The sequence below is a fragment of the Lepidochelys olivacea genome, assembly GCF_965140295.1.
Source record: "Lepidochelys olivacea isolate rLepOli2 genome assembly, chromosome: 2".
NCBI lineage: Eukaryota > Metazoa > Chordata > Testudines > Cheloniidae > Lepidochelys > Lepidochelys olivacea.
In genome coordinates, this window is record NC_140412.1 from 16,101,376 (window position 1) to 16,124,149 (window position 22,774).

Below are 22,774 nucleotides of genomic sequence, written 5' to 3' on the forward strand. Positions count from 1 at the left end.
TACATTAGCTTTGTTCAATATCTTCATCAATAATTTAGAGAATGGCATAGAGAGTACACCTATAAAGTTTGTGGACAATACCAAGGTGGGAGGGGTTGCAAGTGCTTTAGAGGATAGGATTAAAATTCAAAATGATCTGGACAAACTGGAGAAATGGTCTCTTGGGGGAAGGAGGGATGCAGACAAAGGCAAGGGTGGAGGGGGGGCGCAAGGTAAAAAGTCTGGGGACCACTGTGTTAACCTCTGAGGATAGGACAAGAAGCAATGGGCTTAACTTACAGCAAGTGAAGTTTAGGTTGGACATTAGGAAAAACTTCCGAACTGTCAGGGTTGTTGAGCACCTGGACAAATTGCCTAGGGAGGTTGTGGAATCTCTGTCATTGGAGGTTTTTAAGAACAGGTTAGATAAACACCTGTCAGGAATGGTCTAGTTATTATGTAGTCCTGCCTTGAGTGCAGGGGACTGGACTAAATGAACTAAGGAGGCACCTTCCAGTCCTACAAGTCTATGATTCTGTTAATAGACAAGTCTTGGGTACATTCAGAGCAATAGGAGGTGTCAGAGCTGTGTATCTAAGCCAAAAATATACATACATCACTTACGTGCACATACTCCTATTTCGTACCTAGGTCTGTCTCCACTGTAGTCACAGTACAAGCCCCTATGGAAGTCACAGGTATCAGCCTCCGTGCAATTCTCTCCAATCTGTTTGGCACACGTCTTGCAGCACTCGCAGCCATCGGTGATCAGGCTGACCCCTGCCGGGCACCGAGGGGGCCACTTGGGACACTCGCATGGCCACTTACAGTACTGAGCCCGTGTGTAGCCCTCAGTCACGACGGTGACGGTAGGGGGCATGGTCGTGGAGTCCTGGGACACGGCCTACAAATGAACAAACAAGGCTCACAGTCCTTTCGGGAAGGGCTTTGAAAGGTTTATCCACTAATTAACCCATGTCAAGTTCAAAGGGACCAAGAAGGAATGAAGGGGTCACAGCAAAGAGCTATGGAGGTGGACCTCATTTGGAGAGCAGCCACCTCCCTCTTGTTGTGTAATCTCCATTACCAGCCTTTGGTAGAGGGTCAGGAGTTTGGAGAAGCACCCAGCTTGGATGGTCTTATCTGAGTGATACTCAGCCTTTTTCACATGGAGACCCATCTCCTACCCAGCTGGGATGTCTCTCCATTTAGCAATTGGGCGAGGGCAAAGAGGTTGTGACTCCCTGACACCTCTTCATGATCTGAAGGCCCAAGAGCCCTAGCTTATCTGAAACTCCTGGGCCTGCTCCTGAGCTGGGGCTCCTGTGAGGACAGGCTGGTCTCCTGAGATCCCTGCCACTTCTCATTTACAGTCAGGCTACAAATTGCCTCTTGTACAGTATTTCAAGACTTCAGCCTCAAATACGGACCCGCCATAGGAAGTGCATTAGCTAGCGAGGGGGAAAGATATGTTCATTCCTTCTCTGTTACCCAAACATTTGGTTCTTGTTTTACCAAGCTGGTTCACCCATGCCAGTCCATGAATTCTTAGCTCCCCCGCATGTCCCAGTTGTAGAACAAGTCACAGACAATCAAATTCCTTGGCAGCGTCCCACATCTATGTGGCTTTGATTTACGCTAGCTCTAACATTTACTTTAAGTCCTATGGGTGGGGTCCATGAAGGTACTTAGGCACGTAAGTCCCATTGATAGATACCACTGTGATTCACAAAACTCTGCTTCTGCTTCTACTTGGCACCCACGTTTTTCCTCTGGGCATGCCTGGGTGCCTATCTCCTGCCTGAGCATGTGCACTGCTTCCTCTCTCCAGGCATCCAGACCTATCTCCCACCTGGAAAAATGGGTGTTTGGCCAGTGCAGTAACATGCAGAGGCCCAGCCTGGCAGGCAGCCAGCCCCCATTAGAGCCGTTAGCCCAGTGGGTAGGGTATTCAGCCAGGATGTAGGAGATCCCCCCTCCTACTCCAGTTCAAGTCTCCTCTCTTCCAGAGGGGGAGAACTGGGCTCTGCCACACCTCAGGTGAGTGTCCTAGCCATGGGGACTATAGGATATTATGGTGTAGGGCTCCCTCAGTCTTTCCTATTGAAGCTGTTCCACTTTAGCTAAACAAGTCAACAATTACACATTATTTGGGCTAGTGAAAATGACTATGTAGGCCAGTGGTTAGAGCACTAACCCGAGAGGTGGTAGATCCTTGTTCAACTCCCTTTGTCCCCAGAGAAAGAAGGACTAGAACTGGGAGACTCCCGAATCCTAGGTGAGCACCTTACCACTGGGCTAACAGCTATACAGAATGCTGTTCACCACCCCCACTGTTTTGTTTTGGGTCCCTCACACAACTTGGGTGGCCAAGAGCCTGTCTTCCCCTGGTTCAGGGGAGGCACCTCCCTGCAGCCTGGGCTTAGGCGCCTATCTGCATGAGAGGGGTGGGGCTTAGTACACGTAATGGCTTTGTGGAGCGCAGGCTGAGATGCCTGTCTCTCCCCATTCCTTGCATTGGGAGCCTACCTGCCTAACTCAGGCTTTGTGGATTACACGGGTTTCCTGTGATTTTCTAGGCACCTAAAAGTTAGGCGCTGTGATGCCTGATTCCTTTTGTGGAGCTGGGCCTGTGTGACTTAAACCCTTATTCATCCATGTCAATGTCAAAAATACCATAGGTGTATTGCAGCCATCTCTGCCTAATTGTGATTCACACTGGCATCAGGTTGCTGTCACAATTGCATATTCCTCTTTGATGGGCTCTTGAGGCACTAACACTGATGGTGCCTTGTTTTCTCTTTTTCTTTTTTCCCTAAGGCTCCACAAACAGCCGTTGGGACATTAAAGCGGCAAGCTTCAGCCCTTGCCACTCGGCACATGGCTGAAATGCCCTGCACATCGAAAGAGACAAGGATCATTGTTTGCAGAGCTCCCCAAGTTACTGGCATACACAGACCTCCCAGAATGGGGCATGCTGAGGCAACAGATCGTGCAGTGAAAGTGCTGCCAGGGTCCCATTTCCCAACCCCGCCTGTCTTACAGGTAAGAGTTGAACCAATATCCTGTAAGTGTGTAAAACTGAGAGACCGTAAGCCTCCCCACAGCCAAGAAGAGGAGGGTGACATCACTGTCCTCAAGCAGGAGAGAGGATGGGGTATGGAAAAGACGGGTGTAAATCTTGACACTGCCCTATTATATATTGATAATATATAATATATCACTGCAGTCATGTAACATCACATTGCAATGCGACATCTGGTTGTCCTGAGAGTATGGAGGGGCCCTCTGCTACTACAGTAGTTGAATGTTTCCTCAGCTGGTACAAGGTGGGAGATCACTGCACTGAGGTACTTGAGACAGAATCAGAACAGGAGACAGTCAATGAAGAGATTATGAAAAAGTGTTTGTGCTGCAAAGTTAAGCCATGAGAGACGGCCGCAGGGTGCATTAAGGGCCGCTATCCCATAGAACTTTAGTGACAAGTATCTAATGTATCCCAGCCAGCTGTACTTTCCAATTGAAAAGACATATTAATTACCACTATTACCAACACTGGCAACTACAGGAGTTCCAAATCCCAGTCAACCCTTTGGGAAGGAAATTCTGCATGGCTGTCTGTGGGCTACAGATTGCTCCCTTCCTTGCTCTGCACATGGTGGCTTTGTAAAAACATCTCCCATCAATCAGAAATGGACAACCTCCACTGGGCCTGGCTGTCAATGGCCTCTAAACCCAGCCTCCGTTTGTGCACATATCAATTTGCAAATGTTTTCCAAGTAGCTCGACACACAAATGTGCTGGTGGAAAAGTGCATGCCTGGGCACAGAACGTCACTGGCCCAAGGGAAGGGCAGGGTAAGGAAACCAGGCCCTTGTGCTCACCTAGCCTAAGGAGAGAAAATACTTTCAAACGAGTTGCATTGTGGTTAATCATTAGAACAGTTAATGATCAAATCCAGATATAAACAGAAACTCTACAGCAATGTAATGAGCGCATAATCACAGCACAACCCTATAAGTAAATGCATTTGCAGTGACCGCTGCCAAGCTATTGCTGGTTTAGACAAGAGTGAGCCAGTAGATTGGCTGGCAAAGGTTGCATCCTGTACAGCTATGAAACTACGGCTCAATCAACATAGATAGCAAAGGCGAAAACAAACGAAAACCCTCAAACCATAGTTCTTCTGGTTTTAGTTCAGAGAAGATCATGTTTATGTTATAATTTGTGCATGCCCCCCGCCCCTCTGTCCCAAACAGTGAGCTATTAAAAATGTCCACCTCTGACAATACATATCACACTGGGGCATCATAGTTTCTGGCCATCCTTTGGATAAGAAATAACTGGGGTGGCTCCTGGCATCAGGTGTGAAGCTGAAGCATATGTAATTGTTTGCTCAGATGTCATCAGTAAAATACAGATTATGCTGGAATTCCTTCAGAGCTCTAAGAACTCCTTGTTGCATTAGTGTGCTGGAAGATATGCATTAGTGGTGGGTCTGAGCACAGGCTCCAGTTCCTGGGATCTGGAGAGGCTATGCCAGATTCAGGAGAATTTATCCACAAGGTACGTAGATACAGTAGAACCTCAGAGTTATGAACACCTCGGGAATGGAGATCGTTTGTCACTCAGAAATGTTTGGTTTCAGAGTAGCAGCCGTGTCAGTCTGTATTCGCAAAAAGAAAAGGAGGACTTGTGGCACCTTAGAGACTAACAAATTTATCTGAGCATAAGTTTTCGTGAGCTACAGCTCACTTCATCGGATGCATTCAGTGGAAAATACAGTGTGGAGATTTATATACATAAAGAACATGAAACAATGGGTGTTACCATACACACTGTAACCAGAGTGATCACTTAAGGTGAGCCATTACCAGCAGGAGAGTGCGGGGGGGGGGGGGAGCCTTTTGTAATGATAATCAAGGTGGGCTATTTTCAGCATTTGACAAGAACATCTGAGGAACAGTGGGAGGTGGGGGTGGGGATAAACATGGCGAAATACTTTTACTTTGTGTAATGACCCATCCACTCTCAGTCTCTATTCAAGCCTAAGTTAATTGTATCCAGTTTGCAAATTAATTCCAATTCTGCAGTCTCTCATTGGAGTCTGTTTCTGAAGTTTTTTTGTTGAAGTATTACGACTTTTAGGTCTGTAATTGAGTGACCAGAGAGATTGAAGTGTTCTCCGACCGGTTTTTGAATGTTATAATTCTTGACGTCTGATTTGTGTCCATTTATTCTTTTACGTAGAGACTGTCCAGTTTGACCAATGTACATGGCAGAAGGGCATTACTGGCACATGATGGCATATATCACATTGGTAGATATGAAAGTAGAATGAATTATATTGAAATTATAATTCATTAAAGAAATGCTACTTGAAGGGTTTGTTGAAATATAGTTGTCAGGAAGAGAAACATTAAGGAGTGTGAGACAATGGGTCCCCAAACTAATTAACTTAGAGCTTCTACTGAGCTAGGAGATTGGTAAACGTTAGTATGCAAATAAGATATGTATGTATATTTGTCAGTTTCTGCTTCCTTTTGTTATGTTATGTTAAATTGGCTTTGGCTTGTCTGTATAAATAAATTAGCTTGAGCTTTTGCAGGGACTCACAGATCTGGGTGCATTGGCAAAGCACTTTGCTAATAAACAGAGTGGTCTAACAGATTATGTGAGTCCTGAATCTGACTTTGACAATGTGCAGGTGAACGAGCCTCTGATAGTGTGGCTGATGTGATTAGGCCCTGTGATGGTGTCCCCTGAATAGATATGTGGACACAGTTGGCAACGGGCTTTGTTGCAAGGATAGGTTCCTGGGTTAGTGGTTCTGTTGTGTGGTGTGTTGTTGCTGGTGAGTATTTGCTTCAGGTTGGGGGGCTGGATGTAAGCAAGGACTGGCCAGGTTCCCCTCTCCCCCCCTACGCCTGCTCTCCTGCTGGTAATAGCTCACCTTAAGTGATCACTCTGGTTACAGTGTGTATGGTAACACCCATTGTTTCATGTTTTCTATGTATATAAATCTCCCCACTGTATTTTCCACTGAATGCATCCGATGAAGTGATCTGTAGCTCACGAAAGCTTATGCTCAAATAAATTTGTTAGTCTCTAAGGCGCCACAAGTACTCCTTTTCTTTTTGCAGATACAGACTAACATGGCTACTACTCTGAAACCTGATGGTTGTCCTTGTAAAAGTTTACAACTGAACACTGACTTAATACAGCTTTGAAACTTTACTGCGCAGATGGAAAATGCTGCTTGTAAACACCTTAATTTAAATGAAAGAAGCACAGAAACAATTTCTTTACCTTGTCCAATTTTTTTTTAAACTTTCCCTTAATTTTTTAATAGTTTGCATTTAACACTGTACTGTATTGGCTTTTTCCCCCTCCTGCTGCTGTTGCCTGACTGCATACTTCCAATTCCAAATGCTGTGTGTGGTTGACTGGTCAGTTCGTAACTCTGAGGTTCTATTGTAATTCCTCACAGGAAGTATAACTGTAGTCCCAGAGCAGTGCTCCAGTCCTAAAAAACAGAAGTGTCAGAACACACTTTCAGGAAGTGAAAGTACCGGACATACTGGAAGGCCATTATGGCTCCCCCGAAAAGTGTCAGAACGGTGTTCTGGAGTGTTCCATCACTGCTTGAGCCCTGAATCAGAGCGTAGCCCACACTAACACAATGTAGTTCTGTCCCCTATAATGGCTAGCCTGCCAAGTGAAGTTTAAAAGTCTGCTACTGGCTTTAAGTTAATGGCTCTAGTCATGCTTTCACATTCACAGGTCCCAGGTTTGAGTCCTGTAAACAACCTGGTGACTGGGTGAAATTCTGTGGCCAGTCTTACACAGCTGGTCAGATTAGATAACCTAATAGTTCCCTCTGGCCTAAAATGCTAGGAATCTACGACCTGACCAGGGGAGTTGTGTCTTATATGGAGAATTGAACTGCTGTGAATCTCTGTCACTCGGGACAACACTTCAGAGACATTAGCAGACTCAAAACTTTATCTGTGGTCTAGCCAGAGCCACCTTGCGTTAGCATGGGTTGCATCACCACCCCACATACATTAGTGGATTTATCTTCACAACATCTTTGAAAGGTACTGGAGCATTATTAACACCCCCATTTTACAGAGAGGGAGCCGAGGCAGAGAGATTGAAGTGATTGCTCAAGATCTGGCAGAAAGCTGGCAGCCTCTCTTTTGTCAGCACCTTCACCACATGATTGTCTTTGGAGTCTGATTTAGTGAACACAACCTTGTATTTACAGTAGAACATCAGAGTTATGGATAACAGAGTTACAAACTGACCAGTCAACTGCACACCTCATTTGGAACTGGAAGTACACAATCAGGCAACAGCAGAGACCAAAAAAAAAAAAAAAAAAAAAAAACCAAAAAACCCAAACCCACAAATACAGTACAGTACGGTGTTAAATGTAAACAACTAAAGGAAAGCAGCATTTTTCTTCTGCATAGTAAAGTTTCAAAGCTGTATTAAGTCAATGTTCAGTTGTAAACTTTTGAAAGAACCACCATAACATTTTGTTCAGCGTTAACGGACATTTCAGAGTTATGGACAACCTCCATTCCTGAGGTGTTCGTAACGCTGAGGTTCTACTGTCGCTGTGATTACCTGATTACCTGATTACACTGATTACCTTTCCCAACCTCAAGAAGAGCTCTGTGTAGAAGAGCTCTGTGTTCTCACCAGCAGAAGTTGGTCTAATAAAAGATATTCTCTCACCCACTTTGTCTCTCTGGAGACTGATGTTAAACAACAGAACAGGTATCTTCCTCCTATTGCCCCAAAACACACCTCAACCTTTACCATGGAAGAACCAGCTCTGGGGATCAGAGAGGAACTCAGCCTCCAGCTCGTTCAGTCAGCTGCTGCAGCAAATTATCTATAATGCATTTAAGCATCTATTCAAATACACATCCCTGTAGCAGTTGAGAAATCTAAAGGATGCCATTCAATCCTCACAGTGATTGTGATGCAGACAGTGACCCACTAATAATGGCTGTGGCTAAATACTGTGGGTAGTGACACTTTATGAACACCTGGACAGACAGAACTTCTTTCACATACGCCACCCAACAGGCATCATGATGGTTCTGACTTTCATTCTTTGCCATCTTTTGATTTAAAAAAAACAAAACACAATTTCAGATGCCAGTTGAGCTTTTAGAAATCCCTTCATGAGAACATCAGTACATACGGAGTCCACAAGATTGGGTTACAGAGCGATTCAAAAAGGCAGGCTAGGGGATGATGTTGACTCCAAAGTCCCAAAGGGCTGAGTTCTTTGTCATCTATACTCTGGAACCCCCAGAATGCCAAAATCAATTTCTCTTTTCAGCTTTCAGTAATTAATTTTGCATGATTACACTCCAATCCTGTAGTCTGGGAATACGCCATCTTCGATGTACAGGAGAAAATATTTCAACACGAGTTATTTATGATGACTTCTGATTTTATTTCTTCCAAGTTACCAGCCTGTGCTCATGTAAGGAAAACACAGGGCGCCTCACACTCTGTTATGGCTGATAGGTCTCTGTTAAGGTCACTTGTTACTTCTATTTGGCAGGCTCCAATCTGAACTGCCTTTTGCACCTGCATAGAATAACACATCTCCAGCCAACGGCAGCTAGCTATTTAATATGTACCCATTCCGGGAGGGAAGAAAGAGAAGATGATAAGTGATAGCATAACGTGGCCACAATCTCAGTGTTTATAATGGCCAAGCATTTTTTGTACAAATCTTATTTAAAGGAATCAAGTAGATGCAACCATTCAGTGGTATGTCTTACATGATGGCATTGCTTTTTACCAGTTCTCTAGGAAGCACGGTTATTGAAAGTTAGTTTTGTTTTTGAAACCTTGATGGTCTGGGTTATTGTGCTGAAACTGCTGTTTAGCTTGGCTTTCAAGCCAGTCACAGCAATAACAGATGGCTTTTACACCAAGCGTAAGGGAATCTCCAGCCTTCTTTCTTCAGTAGCCAAGTCCCAGGTTTACTGCTGTGTCATCATTTTGCTTTCAGTTGTTATGGCCTTTTCAAACAAGAAAAGGAGTACTTGTGGCACCTTAGAAACTAACCAATTTATTTAGTCTCTAAGATGCCACAAGTACTCCTTTTCTTTTTGCGAATACAGACTAACATGGCTGCTACTCTGAAACTTTTCAAACAAGTTTATTCACTCAATTGCCTCCGTGTCGCTTGAGGTGTTCTTCTTTTATGTTGTTTTTTCTAAAGATAAGCCTAGACCAAACCCTGAGTCACATGGGAGACCAATGAGATATAACAATCTGCAGTGCCTCTCGATCACGTTAACAAGGGAAGGCTGTTTACCTAAAGAACATTAATACGTGGCACTTACTGGGCAAAATCCTCAGCTAGTGTAAAGTGGGGGAACTCCAAAGTTTTCTCCCTGTATATGTAGCCCCTTTCATGGGAAGATCTCTAAACACTTTAACTACATTAATTCAGCCTTGTAATATCACTGTGCGGAAAGCAAGTCTTTTTATCTCCATTTTACAGATGGGGAAATGGAGGCATAGAAAGGTTAGCATGCCTTGCCCTATATTATATTCACCATATCATTGACAGAGCTGAGACTAGGATCCAGGAGTCTGGATAGAGCTTGCCAGTGCCCTGCTCAAATCATGTCCTCATACCCCACTCCTGTTTCGGTCCTTGGGATGTAAATATTAATAACCATTCAGAAGTTACTGACACTCCCTTCAAGGTGCAGTTTGTTGCTCTAACAGGAGTATGTTGCCAGAGCTACCTGTGAATTTTGTAAAGACTAGTTAGAGGTTCCCAAACTGGTCTGTGGAGAGCTGGCTATGCATGCATTTCCTGCTGCAGCCAGGTAATATTTATAGTAGGAATTAGTAGATAAAGGGTAAGGAACCAATAGCAGGAACTCAAGAGACCTGCAGACCTAGACCTATAAGAATAGTTTACACAGTTAGCATAAGGCCTTATAGCCTGAGTAGCAATAAATTAGCATGAGTAAGTAAACCAACGATGACCTTAAGTCACAAGATGGCACAAGAGTTTGTTTATTGTATTGTAATAATCACAAATGCTGCAAACTGCTGGTAGGTACCCGCAAGAAGGCAGTTTCAACCAGTTTAGAGTATTTTTAGAGAGAAATATAAGCAGATGATGCTCAGCTGTAGGTAACCACAGTCATCCAATTGACATCTATGTTAATAAGCATAAGCTAATTAATATACTAACCTATAGATTAAGGATTCCCCAACACTATAAGGGTGAGGAAGGTCAGGGATATGGTAAAGGATGGAACAGCTGTACATACATATGTATGGGGGACAACAAGGCCTATAGAACATCTGGTCTCCAATGCAGCCATTGGAGTTCCTCACAGACATGCCAGAGTCGGACTAGGATCTGTCTCAACCTTTAGCACTCTCCCAAAGGATAGAGTAGGCATATACATGTAATGGTGCCGGTCACTCTTACAGTGTTATATTATCTCACTTTACGTGTTTGGATTGTTTAACTTATTGGACTAATCATTGTCATAATAAAACTTTGACAGATACAAAAGGTCTGCTGCGAGTGTTGTTGTCATTGCTGTGCCAATGGGACTGCCAAAGCAATAACTCTGATAATACTGGGCCTGATCTTGGGACAAGACCTACCAAATTTACAGTGTGCTACTTGGGCAAACTAAATCAATAACCTAATCAATAAATAACCAATAGATCAGGCAACTGAGCTCATAAAACACGGTTGCTACTCTGAAACATTTCTACTATTCATTTTCTATGTAAACACTTGCTATAGTTGATAGAGGGCTGCTAGGGGATCAGAGAGGAGGTGGTCCAGACAATCACAAGTTGAAGTGGTAAACAGTGGGGTCTCTAATAAAACTGTGGTCCCCACTATAAAGGAGTTTGAGACCCCCAACAGAGACTATTCCTTTAATTGGACTGATTTGGGGTTGGATCCTACAAGTCCTTTGACCTACAGAACTCCTAATGGGAGGAGCATTTGTCAAGGGCTTGCAGAATCAGGCCTGTTATTAGTTAAGACATTATTCTGTATTCTTCCAAATTTGCTGTCCTTAGTAATTACGAAGCAAATAAGCCTGGGATTTCAAACCATTCAAGACAGCAAGGCAAGTGAAACCTCAAAAAAGGTCCATGTTTTTATGCTCTATATCCACTAGTCACCACATACAGTAGAACCGCAGAGTTACAAACACCTCAGGAATGGAGGCTGTTTGTAACTCTGAACAAAACATTATGGCTGTTTTTTCAAAAGAGTGCAGCCAAACATTGATTGAATACAGCTTTGAAACTTTACTATGAAGAAGAAAAATGCTGCTTTCCCTTTATTTTTTTAGTAGTTTACATTTAAACACAGTACTGTACTGTATTTGGCTTTTTGGGGGGCAGGGGTTGTCTCTGCTGCTGCCTGACTGTGTATTTCCAGTTCCAAATGCTGTGTGTGGTTGACTGGTCAGTTCGTAACTCTGGTGTTTGTAACTATAAGCTACTATTGTATCCCTTTTCTATTGGTTCCACCTAGTGGAATGAAATATCCTAAAATATATGTGCAGAAAGTGTAGTTGAACCAGCTGTAACGTGATGCAGCAGCTGCAAGCCAGGTCTTCAGTGATTTAGAATTGTTGAAAAAGCACCACGTCCCTTCTGTACTCATGACATTGCATGTTTCCTAAAGCTGCCCTGACTTGGCCCCTCTGGAACAGGGTTGGTCCTTGGAGTATTAAAATAGACAGACTGGTCAAGCTACTTGATGACATAATACGTCTGCAATTCACCAAGCTACTACCGTGACTAGAGTCTCAACCTCTCTGCTCAGGCAACAAGGTGGCCACAAGAGAGCTAATTTTGGTGGTGGTTTGGTGATGTGAAGGCTTATCTCTTCAATCCATCTGCTCCAAAGCAAGTACAATCGTTTAAACCCTGCTAGGAAAGGAGTAACTGCCCAAACACAGTCCTAACGTACACTGCTGTGATTCAAAACTTCTGTCTCTACCAACCGCCTTGTGGCTGTCTGACAGCATCAGGAGGCAGCTGTCCCAGATTCCCCAGTAACGCTTGGTGGATCTCAGGAACATTGCATCTATACATATACACCCAACTACCAAAAGTATGTTGGAGTTTGCACTGAGTATGAGGAGGGCTTTGATCATGACACACCACACCTGTTACACAGTTAGGAACTTAACAGAAAAGCAATACAAATAATAAAATAAATACTAAGAAACTTGTAAAAGCTAATGAATGAAGGATGTTTCAGTAGGACTATACAGCTTACAGAATGTCTGAGCACCCTACTGTCCCAGAATCAGTGGCAATCTGGCTTGATCTAAACCAAGAACTGAAACTGCACACGGACAAAAAGAAAAAGAAACAAAGCAACTGGAGCTCTCCATTACTTAGCCAGCATGACTGGTCTCAATATACGAAGGTTGCAGGTTCAGCCCAGAACAGGAGGAAAAGCCTGGCAGCACATAACACTGAGTCCCTTCCTTCCCTACTAACATTTAAAATTAAAGATCTAGATTTCCACTTCCAGTCTATATTTGCAAAGGAGTTTGTGTCATTATTCAAAACAGGGAAAGTGACAGATGTCATAGAAAACAAGACAGCAAAGTCACAACTTAATCACTTTCTAAAATATGTGCACTTGTATCTGGCACTGATCGATGCTATTTTTTGCACATTTGTATTGATTTGGGTGAAACTTCAGGAAAGTCTGTGCTAGGTAGGGAAAAATAATTTAGTATAAGTGTATTGCTATCTAAGGGCCTCTCTAGTTGATATAGCGAGGACTCAATCATTGTTATCATGTTTTACTCATAGACTAGTAATATTTGCATTCACTCCTACAGTCAAGGAGCAGAAGAAATAACATGTGACTTAGCTGATCAATAACACAGCATGAATAGTGAATTAAAAATAGTGACCACTCTAATCAATAATCATAGCAAATTGGCTGCAAACCACTAGAACCTGAAATATGTTTGTATAAACCTAATCATGTAAAATAATAAATATGTTTGGAGCAGTTAAAATCTGACCAAGGATGATTTGAAAACAGAAAATGGGGTTGAATGTGTCAAAAACAAAACAAAAATAACCCCATCAGTCCCCCACCCCAACCCAAGTTGTTAACTAGGAAGAACTCATCAGCTTCACCCGTGATTAAGGGTGAGACTGAAGGCACGAATATAACATACCCACAGATGACCCGCTGCATCAGTATTTACAGCAAACTTAAACAGACCTTTTCCACACTTGGTGCCAAAGACACTGAGTAGTGTTCCATGAATCAAGTATCCCGTGGCCAGCTTACATCAACTGTGCATAAACGTAAGAGCTCACTTCACATTCACATCTGAATGGCTCAGGGCAGCTTGGTGGTTCAAAAGAGTGAAAGATAAAACAGAGAACACATCATCGAGGATACTCCTACTTGAAGAGGTGGCAAAGAGTCCTGTGGCACCTTATAGACTAACAGACTTATTGGCGCATAAGCTTTCGTGGGTGAATACCCACTTTGTCGGATGCATGTAGTGGAAATTTCCAGAGGCAGGTATAAACATGCAAGCAAGAATCAGGCTAGGGATAACGAGGTTAGTTCAATCAAGGAGTATGAGGCCCTCTTCTAGCAGTTGAGGTGTGAACACCAAGGGAAGAGAAACTGCTTTTGTAGTTGGCCAGCCATTCAGTCTTTATTTAATCCTGAGCTGATGGTGTCAAATTTGCAAATGAATTGAAGCTCAGCAGTTTCTCTTTGAAGTCTGGTCCTGACGTTTTTTTGCTGCAGGATGGCTACCTTTAAATCTGCTATTGTGTGTCCAGGGAGGTTGAGGTGTTCTCCTACAGGTTTTTGAATATTGCCATTCCAAATATCTGATTTGTGTCCATTTATCCTTTTACGTAGGGACTGTCCAGTTTGGCCGATGTACATAGCAGAGGGGCATTGCTGGCACATGATGGCATATATTGCATTGGTGGACGTGCAGGCGAATGAACCGGTGATGGTGTGGCTGAACTGGTTAGGTCCTGTGATGGTGTTGCTGATGTAGATATGTGGCAGAGTTGGCATCGAGGTTTGTTGCATGGATTGGTTCCTGAGTTAGAGTTACTATGGTGCGGTGTGTAGTTGCTGATGAGAATATGCTTCAGGTTGGCGGGTTGTCTGTGAGCAAGGACTGGCCTGCCTCCCAAGGCCTGTGAAAGTGAGGGATCATTGTCCAGGATGGGTTGTAGATCACCAATGATGCGTTGGAGAGGTTTTAGCTTAGGACTATGTGATGGCCAGTGGAGTTCTGTTGGTTTCTTTCTTGGGCTTGTCTTGCAGCAGGAGGCTTCTGGGTACACGTCTGGCTCTGTTGATCTGTTTCCAGAGCCAGATGTGTACCCAGAAGCCTCCTCAATGAGTGAAGGGCTCCCAGGGCACCATGTAGGGTGACCAGATGTCCCGATTTTATAGGGACAGTCCTGATATTCAGGGCTTTTTCTTATATAGGCACCTATTACCCCCTCCCCCGTCCCAATTTTTCACAGTTGCTATTTGGTCACCCTAGCAAGGTCTGAGTGAGGGAGTCTCTCTACCGTGGTGGTAGGGGGAAATGGGGTAGGGTCTGTGGGGGAGAGGGGTAGGCAGGAGCCATGTGAGGGAGTCTCCCCCGCAGCAAGGGGGGAGGGGCAGAGTCTCAGGGATGATCCCCAGGAAGGAGTGGGAGGCCGCACTCATTGAAAGACCGCGGTGCCTGTGAGGTGCTGGTTCCCGCAGGGCTTGGGAGGAGGTGGCTGAGATGCCATCTCCTCTGCTCCGGCTCCGCTGTGTGCGCCCAGCCAAGCCACCCCAACCCAGCCCAGCCTTCTCCTTCCCCACCTGACTCTGGGCCAGGCTGTGCCTGCAGATTGACATCACTGGCTGCCGCTGCTCAGGCCTCCCTCAGCTAGGTGGGTTTGCCGTCTCCTGTCTGGACACTGTGCCCCCATCTTAGGGCTGAGGGCCGCCGGCAGGATCATGTAGTATGAAGAGCGTGGAATGGATTTTATTATGATTTTGTGACTATACACATTGGTGACTTCATTCTCTGAATATCACTAATCAGCAGTGGAAGTCGCTAGATTTGTCGCAGGTCATTTTGGCATTATTTCCTTGCTAGGGAAACCAAAAAGTCTCTAAGTCTAGCAACAAAATCATTAAGTTAGCAACATCGTTTACTGCATCTGGTACACAAGGCTGGTTACTTTTTGTTACGCCGTTGAAGAACAGACTGTCAGGTCTCGGTGTGTCCTAACCCTGCAGCCTTTTCATGGCAAGTGTGGTTCTGTTACTCTGACAGCAACACAAGGCCAAAACCACTCAGGCCTAGAGCCTCCAAAGGAATTTAGGAACCTAATTCCTAGTGATTTCAATGGCAGTTAAGCACCAAACTAAATACTGTGCAGGATCTGGGCCTCATCGGCTATGTGGAAGTCCATGGTGATCTTATAATGGAAAATTAACCCTTAGCGTCCCCCAGTTTCCAGGCAAATGACTCTGGGTGCTTTCAGAGGGCTGGGAATATGTACAGAAGGGTGGGGACATGTCTGTATTCTGTGATTATATACAGGAAACTGGGTGCCAGGTAGGACAGGAAAAGGAACATTTCTGTGGTTAGCAAGGTTTTTTGGGAGGGTTGCGGGGGGGCGGGGTAGACCCTGAGAGCTAAGCAGTGAGGTGGGTTGACCTGTATTTCAGAGGGGAAGCGGATGGATGCTGCAGCTAGGAGAAAAGGCATGTCAGTGTGTTTCTGTGGGTGTAGTGGAAGAGGTTCTAGCACTGGGTAGTCCAGGTGAGCTGCAGTGCATTTCTAGGTTTGTATTGGGAGCTTTGCTATTGACCTCAAAGGAAGTAGGACCTGGCCCATTTCAGTGGGCGTTGGAGCTGGCTCTTAATGCACAATGTTGCCTGCTGACCTGGCTCCAATTTGGACCCAGGACCTAGAGCTGAATGTCATTTATTATTTGTATCACCAAGGAGCCCCCGTCGTGGACAAGGACTCCACTGTGGTAGCTGCTGCTTTAACACAGAACAAAAGAATGGTCCCTGCCCCACAGAGCTTACAGTCTAAGTAAAAAAGACATTGGGTGGTTATAGACAGACGGATGGGGAGCATAAGGCAACAATGAGGCAATATTTGTCAATATGACAGGCAGTGGCATCAGCACAACTGCTGCCAAGCTGTCGTTAACCACAGGAATAACGCTAATTACTAACCTGCTGAGCTATTTGACACTCTTAAACTGTAGGCAATGCTGAATGCAGGACAGCTTGCTTGCTGCACATGTATGAGCATCAGAAACAACAAACTATCAAGAGATCTGGATGAAATACAAAGATACGGAACTGTAAAAGGCCAATATCGCTATAGGGATTTCATTCTCCTCAAGACACATGTTCCACCAGTCTGAGATGCTGAGGACCTTATAGAAAGGGATCCAGACATGAAACTCCAGAACCCTCAACAGTGTGTAAATTGGCAGATTCCAAAGCCAGTCACCCAGTAGGTTAAGGGGCAGTCGTATAGAGTCATCTGACTTCAGATGGCAACGGGATTCATCCTAGCTCTGCACTGTACACTGTGCTAAGTAGAAGGGATGGGGAGGGGAGAGAAGAAACAGGGTCTGTCTTTACTGAAATGAAATGCTCACTAGGCTGAGAAAATAAAATCACTTATCAACCCAGTCATTAATATTTCCATGGATTTGATAGCAATGCGCAATTGATTTCCAGTAGCATGAGCTGGGAAAGATATCTGTGTGAAAAACGCAAGCAAATGCTGGAAAGTATTCATCCCTACTGGAACTCATCTATTTAAAATGTAAGGATTACAAATGTTCAGCTGTTTGCCAGAAATATTGCTTATGCTGCCACAAGCACTGGGGCCTCAGAATTCTTTCACATTTCCCCAGAAAAGCATCCTTGCGTATTTTTCTAATTGTTTAGACAGAAAGAACTTGGCCATTAAAAAGGAGACTAGATGCCTCCTGCAGGTTTTCCTAATAAAGACCAGCATTTTATTAGACCAGGGTCACCTAAAATTCTGCGGTGTCACTGGTGAATTGACAGCCACACAAAGGTCACACCCAGTGTGCATATGAGATGGAATATTTTATGTGCTATAAGAACATGTACGTTTCTATCTCTGGATTTGTTTGCTTTATGAGCTCATCTGGCAAAATCAACAGAGATTATAAGATATGTGCTTTGCACAGTTTATTTATTCAGTAACAGGATGACTTTGACAGATACAAGTCAATTGGGAAAGTCTGAGAAGCTGCAAAGAAAAGTCTCCAGTAGGGATGGGTGAATCACACACTAAATGTGGAGAGCAGCACAAACTTTGGTGCCATTTGGCAATTCAAGTATTATGAATAGGTTACAAATGCCCACCTTAAAGCTGCCAAGAACAAGAGGTTGATGAATGAGTCAGTGGCAGATGTTGGGTTTCCCTCCCAATTCCAGCTCCAGAACGAGGCCACACGGCTAGTTTATTGGTGCCTGGGGATCCTTTGCACAGTATCTATGTGCTGCATTTACTTCTCCCTTTGTATTGCAATCATTGCCCCTCTCCGGTTTCAACAAGCCAGAAGAATTATTCCTCCAGATTACCCCGCCAGGTAGTAAATCATCAAGGCACCATCTAGTAGGACTTTTAATCTCTCTCCATGTTCCCACCACTGTTCAGTTTATTTCAACTTTGGTTTCCTGATTTTCCCCCATGTTGCTTTTCTTTGTCTATATATCTTCCTTGCAGATGGCTATTCACAAAGCAGGGAACTTGCTCTCAGTTTGCAAGTGGCTTAATAATCCAGGCACTGATGGGCACAGCCTCAGAGTCTTTCCATCCCCAGTCTTTGAATAGACTGTCAAATTACAGACGGCAAAAACACACCCATGAGGAGACTGGTTAAAGAGGCCTATGGAGTGCATCCGTTGCTGTGATGTGTAGCCCAAAGCAACCGACAAAATATCATCAGCCATTTAGCCTTGAATGACATCATCTGCAAGGTGGGTCTTGCAGAGAACAGTAAAACAATCCTTTCTGTTAAATTGCACAATAGACTTAATTCAAAAGATAAGACAAAGTGCAGCCTCTGCATTAGGTCTTTCTTGAGCGAACTGATGTTCCAAGAAAAAAAAAAACTATTGTAAAAGCAAAGGATTTTTAAAAGTACATTCTTTAATGCGGACAGAGAAACACATCTCTGACCTCCCCATCTCTCCCCTCATGCAATTCACCCTATAAAGTTGTCTAGTATCAACCTATTATCTTATTCAACAGCAGAAAAACTACTGGAAGGATGCTCTTATAGCTAAAACACGTGACAGGGAGTCACGAGATCGAGTTTTCATTTGAATCTTTGCCGCTGATTGGCTATGTGACCTCAGACAAGTCACTTAACCTTCTTGTGCCTTTGTTTTTCCATCTGTAAAATGAAATAATACATGTCTACCTCCCAGGACTAGGGCTTATTTTGGTTACATCTTCCATTTGCTTTGAGATCATTAATGGAAGTGCTATACTAAACTAGTGCAAAAGTTATTATTGTTCAGCTACTCAGGCACTGCACTAAGAGCAGAGGGGGAAAAGGATGATCCTGTGGTTAAGACACTGGACTGGGACTCAGGAGATCTGGGTTGACCTCCATCATAGTCTTCTTGTGAGACCTTGGACAAGTCAATCTCTCTGTGTGCTTCAGTTTCCCAGCTGTAAAATGGAGATAATACTTCACTATTTCATAGCGGTGCAGGATAAATCAATGTAAGTTTGTGAGATATTAGATATTACAATGACAGGTGCCATCTAAGCACCTATCTAGACAGATATTTCTGGGGGACTGACTGACTGAGGATATTACACATTATCCTGGCAAGAATCTGGCATAACCACAGCTGCAGTTCCTGGTTTTATAGACAGCATACAGTACGTCTACACTGCGTTTCAAAACCCTCAGCAATGAGTCTCAGAGCCTGGGTTTACAGATTCAGGCTTGCACTCTGGTGCTAAAAACAGCTGTGTAGCCAGTTGGACTTGGCCTGGAGCCCTCCCCAGGCTTCAGAGCCCAAACTCCAGGCTGAGCCGCAATGGCTATGCAGCAGTTTTTAGCGCCGTAGTCAGAGCCCTGCATGCTCAAGTCTGTAGACCCCGGCTCTGAGACTCGCTGCTTCAGGTTTTAAAGCCATACAGAACCAGGCTCATGCTTGAATATTATGTCAGTGCATGCATGCACCAATGCTCCACAGCTGGACTGTAAGCTGCGTGGGGCCGGGATAGTCTTTGTTTTCTAGGTGTGTAGTACAACGGGGTCGTGGTCCATGACTGGGGCTCTCAGGCACTCTGATAATACAAATAATAAATAGCTTGCCATTTAAGAGAGCTACACAAAGAGGAATGTCTGCCTGGCACAGGCTGTGCACAGATTCTGCCTGGCTCCCTGAGAATAGCTGCTGTCTTTGGGTCACCGACAGCCTCGCTCGAATCCCGGCTGAGGCAGTACTCAGAACACAGAGAGTTCTGCCACCAGCAGATGGAAACCTGCCGCCTGGTTAAATCTGCTCCAGTGGGTGTGGTCAAATACACAAAATTGTGAAGGTCTGGCCTCAGATTTTTTTTAAAAAGCTTGAAAATACAGACTGAGCTGGCCCCTACTAGGAGTTGAATTTGTATTTTTTAGGGACTGGAGAGATGCTTAAACCCCTTTACTATCCTCAACAGCTTACGTACAGATACATTCAGTCTCTCTCCCCAGGGCACTCATTGCTAGTTGCAAACATGTGGAATGCCTGATTCAGGGTATCATTTCTATGCAGAATGGGAGATACAGCAACTGGCCAAACGTATACTTACCACAAAGGCCCTGAAATTCTCTGCTTTAAGCAAACAGCAGAAAGGCAGAAGGTGGAAAACATGCCTTAAAAACCAGCAGCGGCAACTTTTGTAAGTCAGACAGTAATGGGAAAGAACACAAGAAGCCCGCTGGGCTAATAAAGAGAAACAAAACTATTTCAGTGTTGAGCTATTACTAATTGTAGATCCCCTTTGGAATGTGGGGGGCATGTGTGTGTTCTTCCATAAAGCACAATTGCAATTCAATAGACTGCCCGCCTTATCCCCATGACATCTCAAGGTCCTTTGGCAAAAGATGCACAGGGAGTAGAAACCAAAAGGAGTCTGCAACTCCTAACTCAAAAGCAGCAGCAACTTTGGGATGGGAGCTCCAGAGGGAGACCTGCTCTGTGGGACAGATATGACAATATTCTGGACAAACCTTATGGGATTACATTAAGTCTTTGTGGATTAAGTATTTTAGGAGTCCATTGTATTGTTTGTGTGCTATTGTGGAGTTTGTCAAGCTGTCTGGAGTAGCTCATGACCGTGAGTGCCAACCTCAGGGCAGACTGTTAAGAAGCAGGGCAGAAACCCCAAACTGGTTGTGTGTACTATAATTAGATTTCACCTACCAAGTATCATGTGTGAACTCCTCAAGCACCATAACAGCCTTATCATGGAGTCACAGACAGCCCCCTGGGGTACTCTGGTCTACCTTGCGACCTAGGCAAGCCTGCTTTTGTGATAGATGGTCTCTTACCCCAAAAATCATGTCAATATTCAGGTTACTCCCAATCTCTAAGGACCAGTCACTTATCCCAGGTCAAGTGCAGCCCAGATCTCTCACCAAAGACAATGCTTGTAGCCAATCCAATAATAAACTAACTAAAGATTTATTAACTAGGAAAAAGAAATAAGACTTACAAGCTTAAAGCAGAGAAACACACACACACAAATGAGTTACACTGTTAGGTTTCAAAAAGTAACAGACGCTGCTATAACGTGCCAGCTCAGCATGTCCTTTAGGGTTAATCCAAACTAAACAGCTAAGGGTCCCTAGCTTATGCTTAGAAGTCTTGTCCTCTCCCTGACATCCATGCAGCATAAGGATAACAATTTCTTCTTTACAGGGATTTTTATTCCCTTCCCCCAGCCTTCAAGCTGTGATGAAACAAGTGTTTCTGCATGTCACCCCTTTGTGGGTATGGGGGTAGCAATCAACAACAGATTTTCTTCATTGATGTTCCACATGGGTTTGTCTGGCCTCTATAGGCCTTCTTTTGTTGGGCTTGAGATGACACCTCCTGTGGTAATCTAGTATTTCATACTTGGTAATGCTTCTCTCCTGAGTGTGGGGGATGCATTTTTAGAGCAAACACTTTATAGTTACAGAGCAAACTCTTAAATATTACCTTATAACATGGGGTACACATGTTATTATAAGAAAGATTTAATACATTGGGCATCTTACAAGCATTTCATAAAATCTATGAAAATCTGAACACATTCTTATAACTCTAATATCTATGTTGACAATACCGATACACATAAGGGAGACCGGTTTTCAGTTGTGCATTTGTCAGTTTTCAGTGAGGTCTGGGGGACTTGGCATGATCTGACACCTGGTCTGCCAGCATCACATGTTGCTTCTCTAGGAGATGCAATTAATGCAATCTCTGGGAAGTGTTAGGAAGTTCAAAGGTCTTTTGGGGACAATACATGTGAAGTGGATTTCCTACCCAGGCAATACTTGGAGTGAAGGGAATGCAAGTGAATGAAATCTCTTTGAAGCTTCACCTTCAAACCATCGTCTGGCTGCTTACCCATTCATGGCGTCTTCAAAGGCCCAAACTGGATAAATGAGTGACTCAGAGTCATGAGTGTGCTCGTTCTGAGCTGAAGCTGTGGTGAACTTGTGAGCACAGGAAAAACCCCTGTGTGGGGTTTGAAAGATTCACCACCACCCAGAGCCCATGCTGGGGTTGAGATGATTTCTGCTAAGTTTATTAGCATGCATGTAGATTCTTGTATTGTTTTAATATTATTTTTCTGTATTGCCGTTACCGTCAGAATAAAATGTGCTTGCTTAGAAATAACTGGGTTGCTTAACTATAGCGATTACACTGTGTACCATCTCTGAAGAGAAGGCAAAACAGACAGTCTTTTGCTGGGATATCACAGTTCAGTCTCGGGGCTACGCAGCCTGGATATATGTTGGTCAGAAGGGAGAGAGATGTGTGACTGCACCCAAGAGAAGCTACAGCTGGGGAGCCAGGAGCCTAGAGTGGGAGCCTTTGGTGGACCACAGAGGAAGAACACAGGTGTAAGTGCCCTGAACTGTGATATTCAGTTGCATTAAATGTGGCATTTTTTGTACCTGTAACTCAAGCATCAGTCAAGCTCAGGTACTATGTTATAGCTGGAGGAAGTGAGGAGGAGGATGAAAGGGACGTGCAGGTCAGCAAAATATCTGGAACCAAGATAAGATTGGTTTCAGAGTAGCAGCCGTGTTAGTCTGTATTTGCAGAAAGAACAGGAGGACTTGTGGCACCTTAGAGACTAATCAATTTATTTGAGCATAAGCTTTCGTGAGCTATAGCTCACTTCATTGGTTAGTCTCTAAGGTGCCACAAGTACTCCTTTTCTTTTTGCAAGATAAGATTGTACATCAAGAGGCCCTGAAACTAACCCAGAATCTGAGCCTGCAAGACCCAACTTGAAATTCCATGGCTCATTCCATCCTTCACCAGGCAGAGCTGTGGCAGCAGTCTCTCAAAGCAGCTGACTTCTATTAACTATGAGTGCAGAGAGATCTGTAAAACAGCATTAACATGTCTGAAACAAGACAAACCACAGGCATCCACAGGGACTGCTACACCAACTCGAACATC

The 22,774-nt window shown here is 44.1% G+C and overlaps 1 protein-coding gene across 2 annotated transcripts in view; it reads right to left on the bottom strand.

Moving 5' to 3' along the window:
- The window catches only part of CCN4 (cellular communication network factor 4), a 55,186-nt gene that overhangs the window by 11,832 nt on the left and 20,580 nt on the right, over positions 1-22,774 (bottom strand). The window contains exon 2 of one of the 2 annotated variants that reach the window (XM_084619109.1): positions 604-883. In XM_084619109.1, the coding sequence (XP_084475235.1) occupies positions 604-883 (280 nt within the window). Of the gene's footprint in view, positions 1-603; positions 884-22,774 lie in introns of those variants that run through there. The other variant, XM_084619110.1, reaches the window with a different exon arrangement.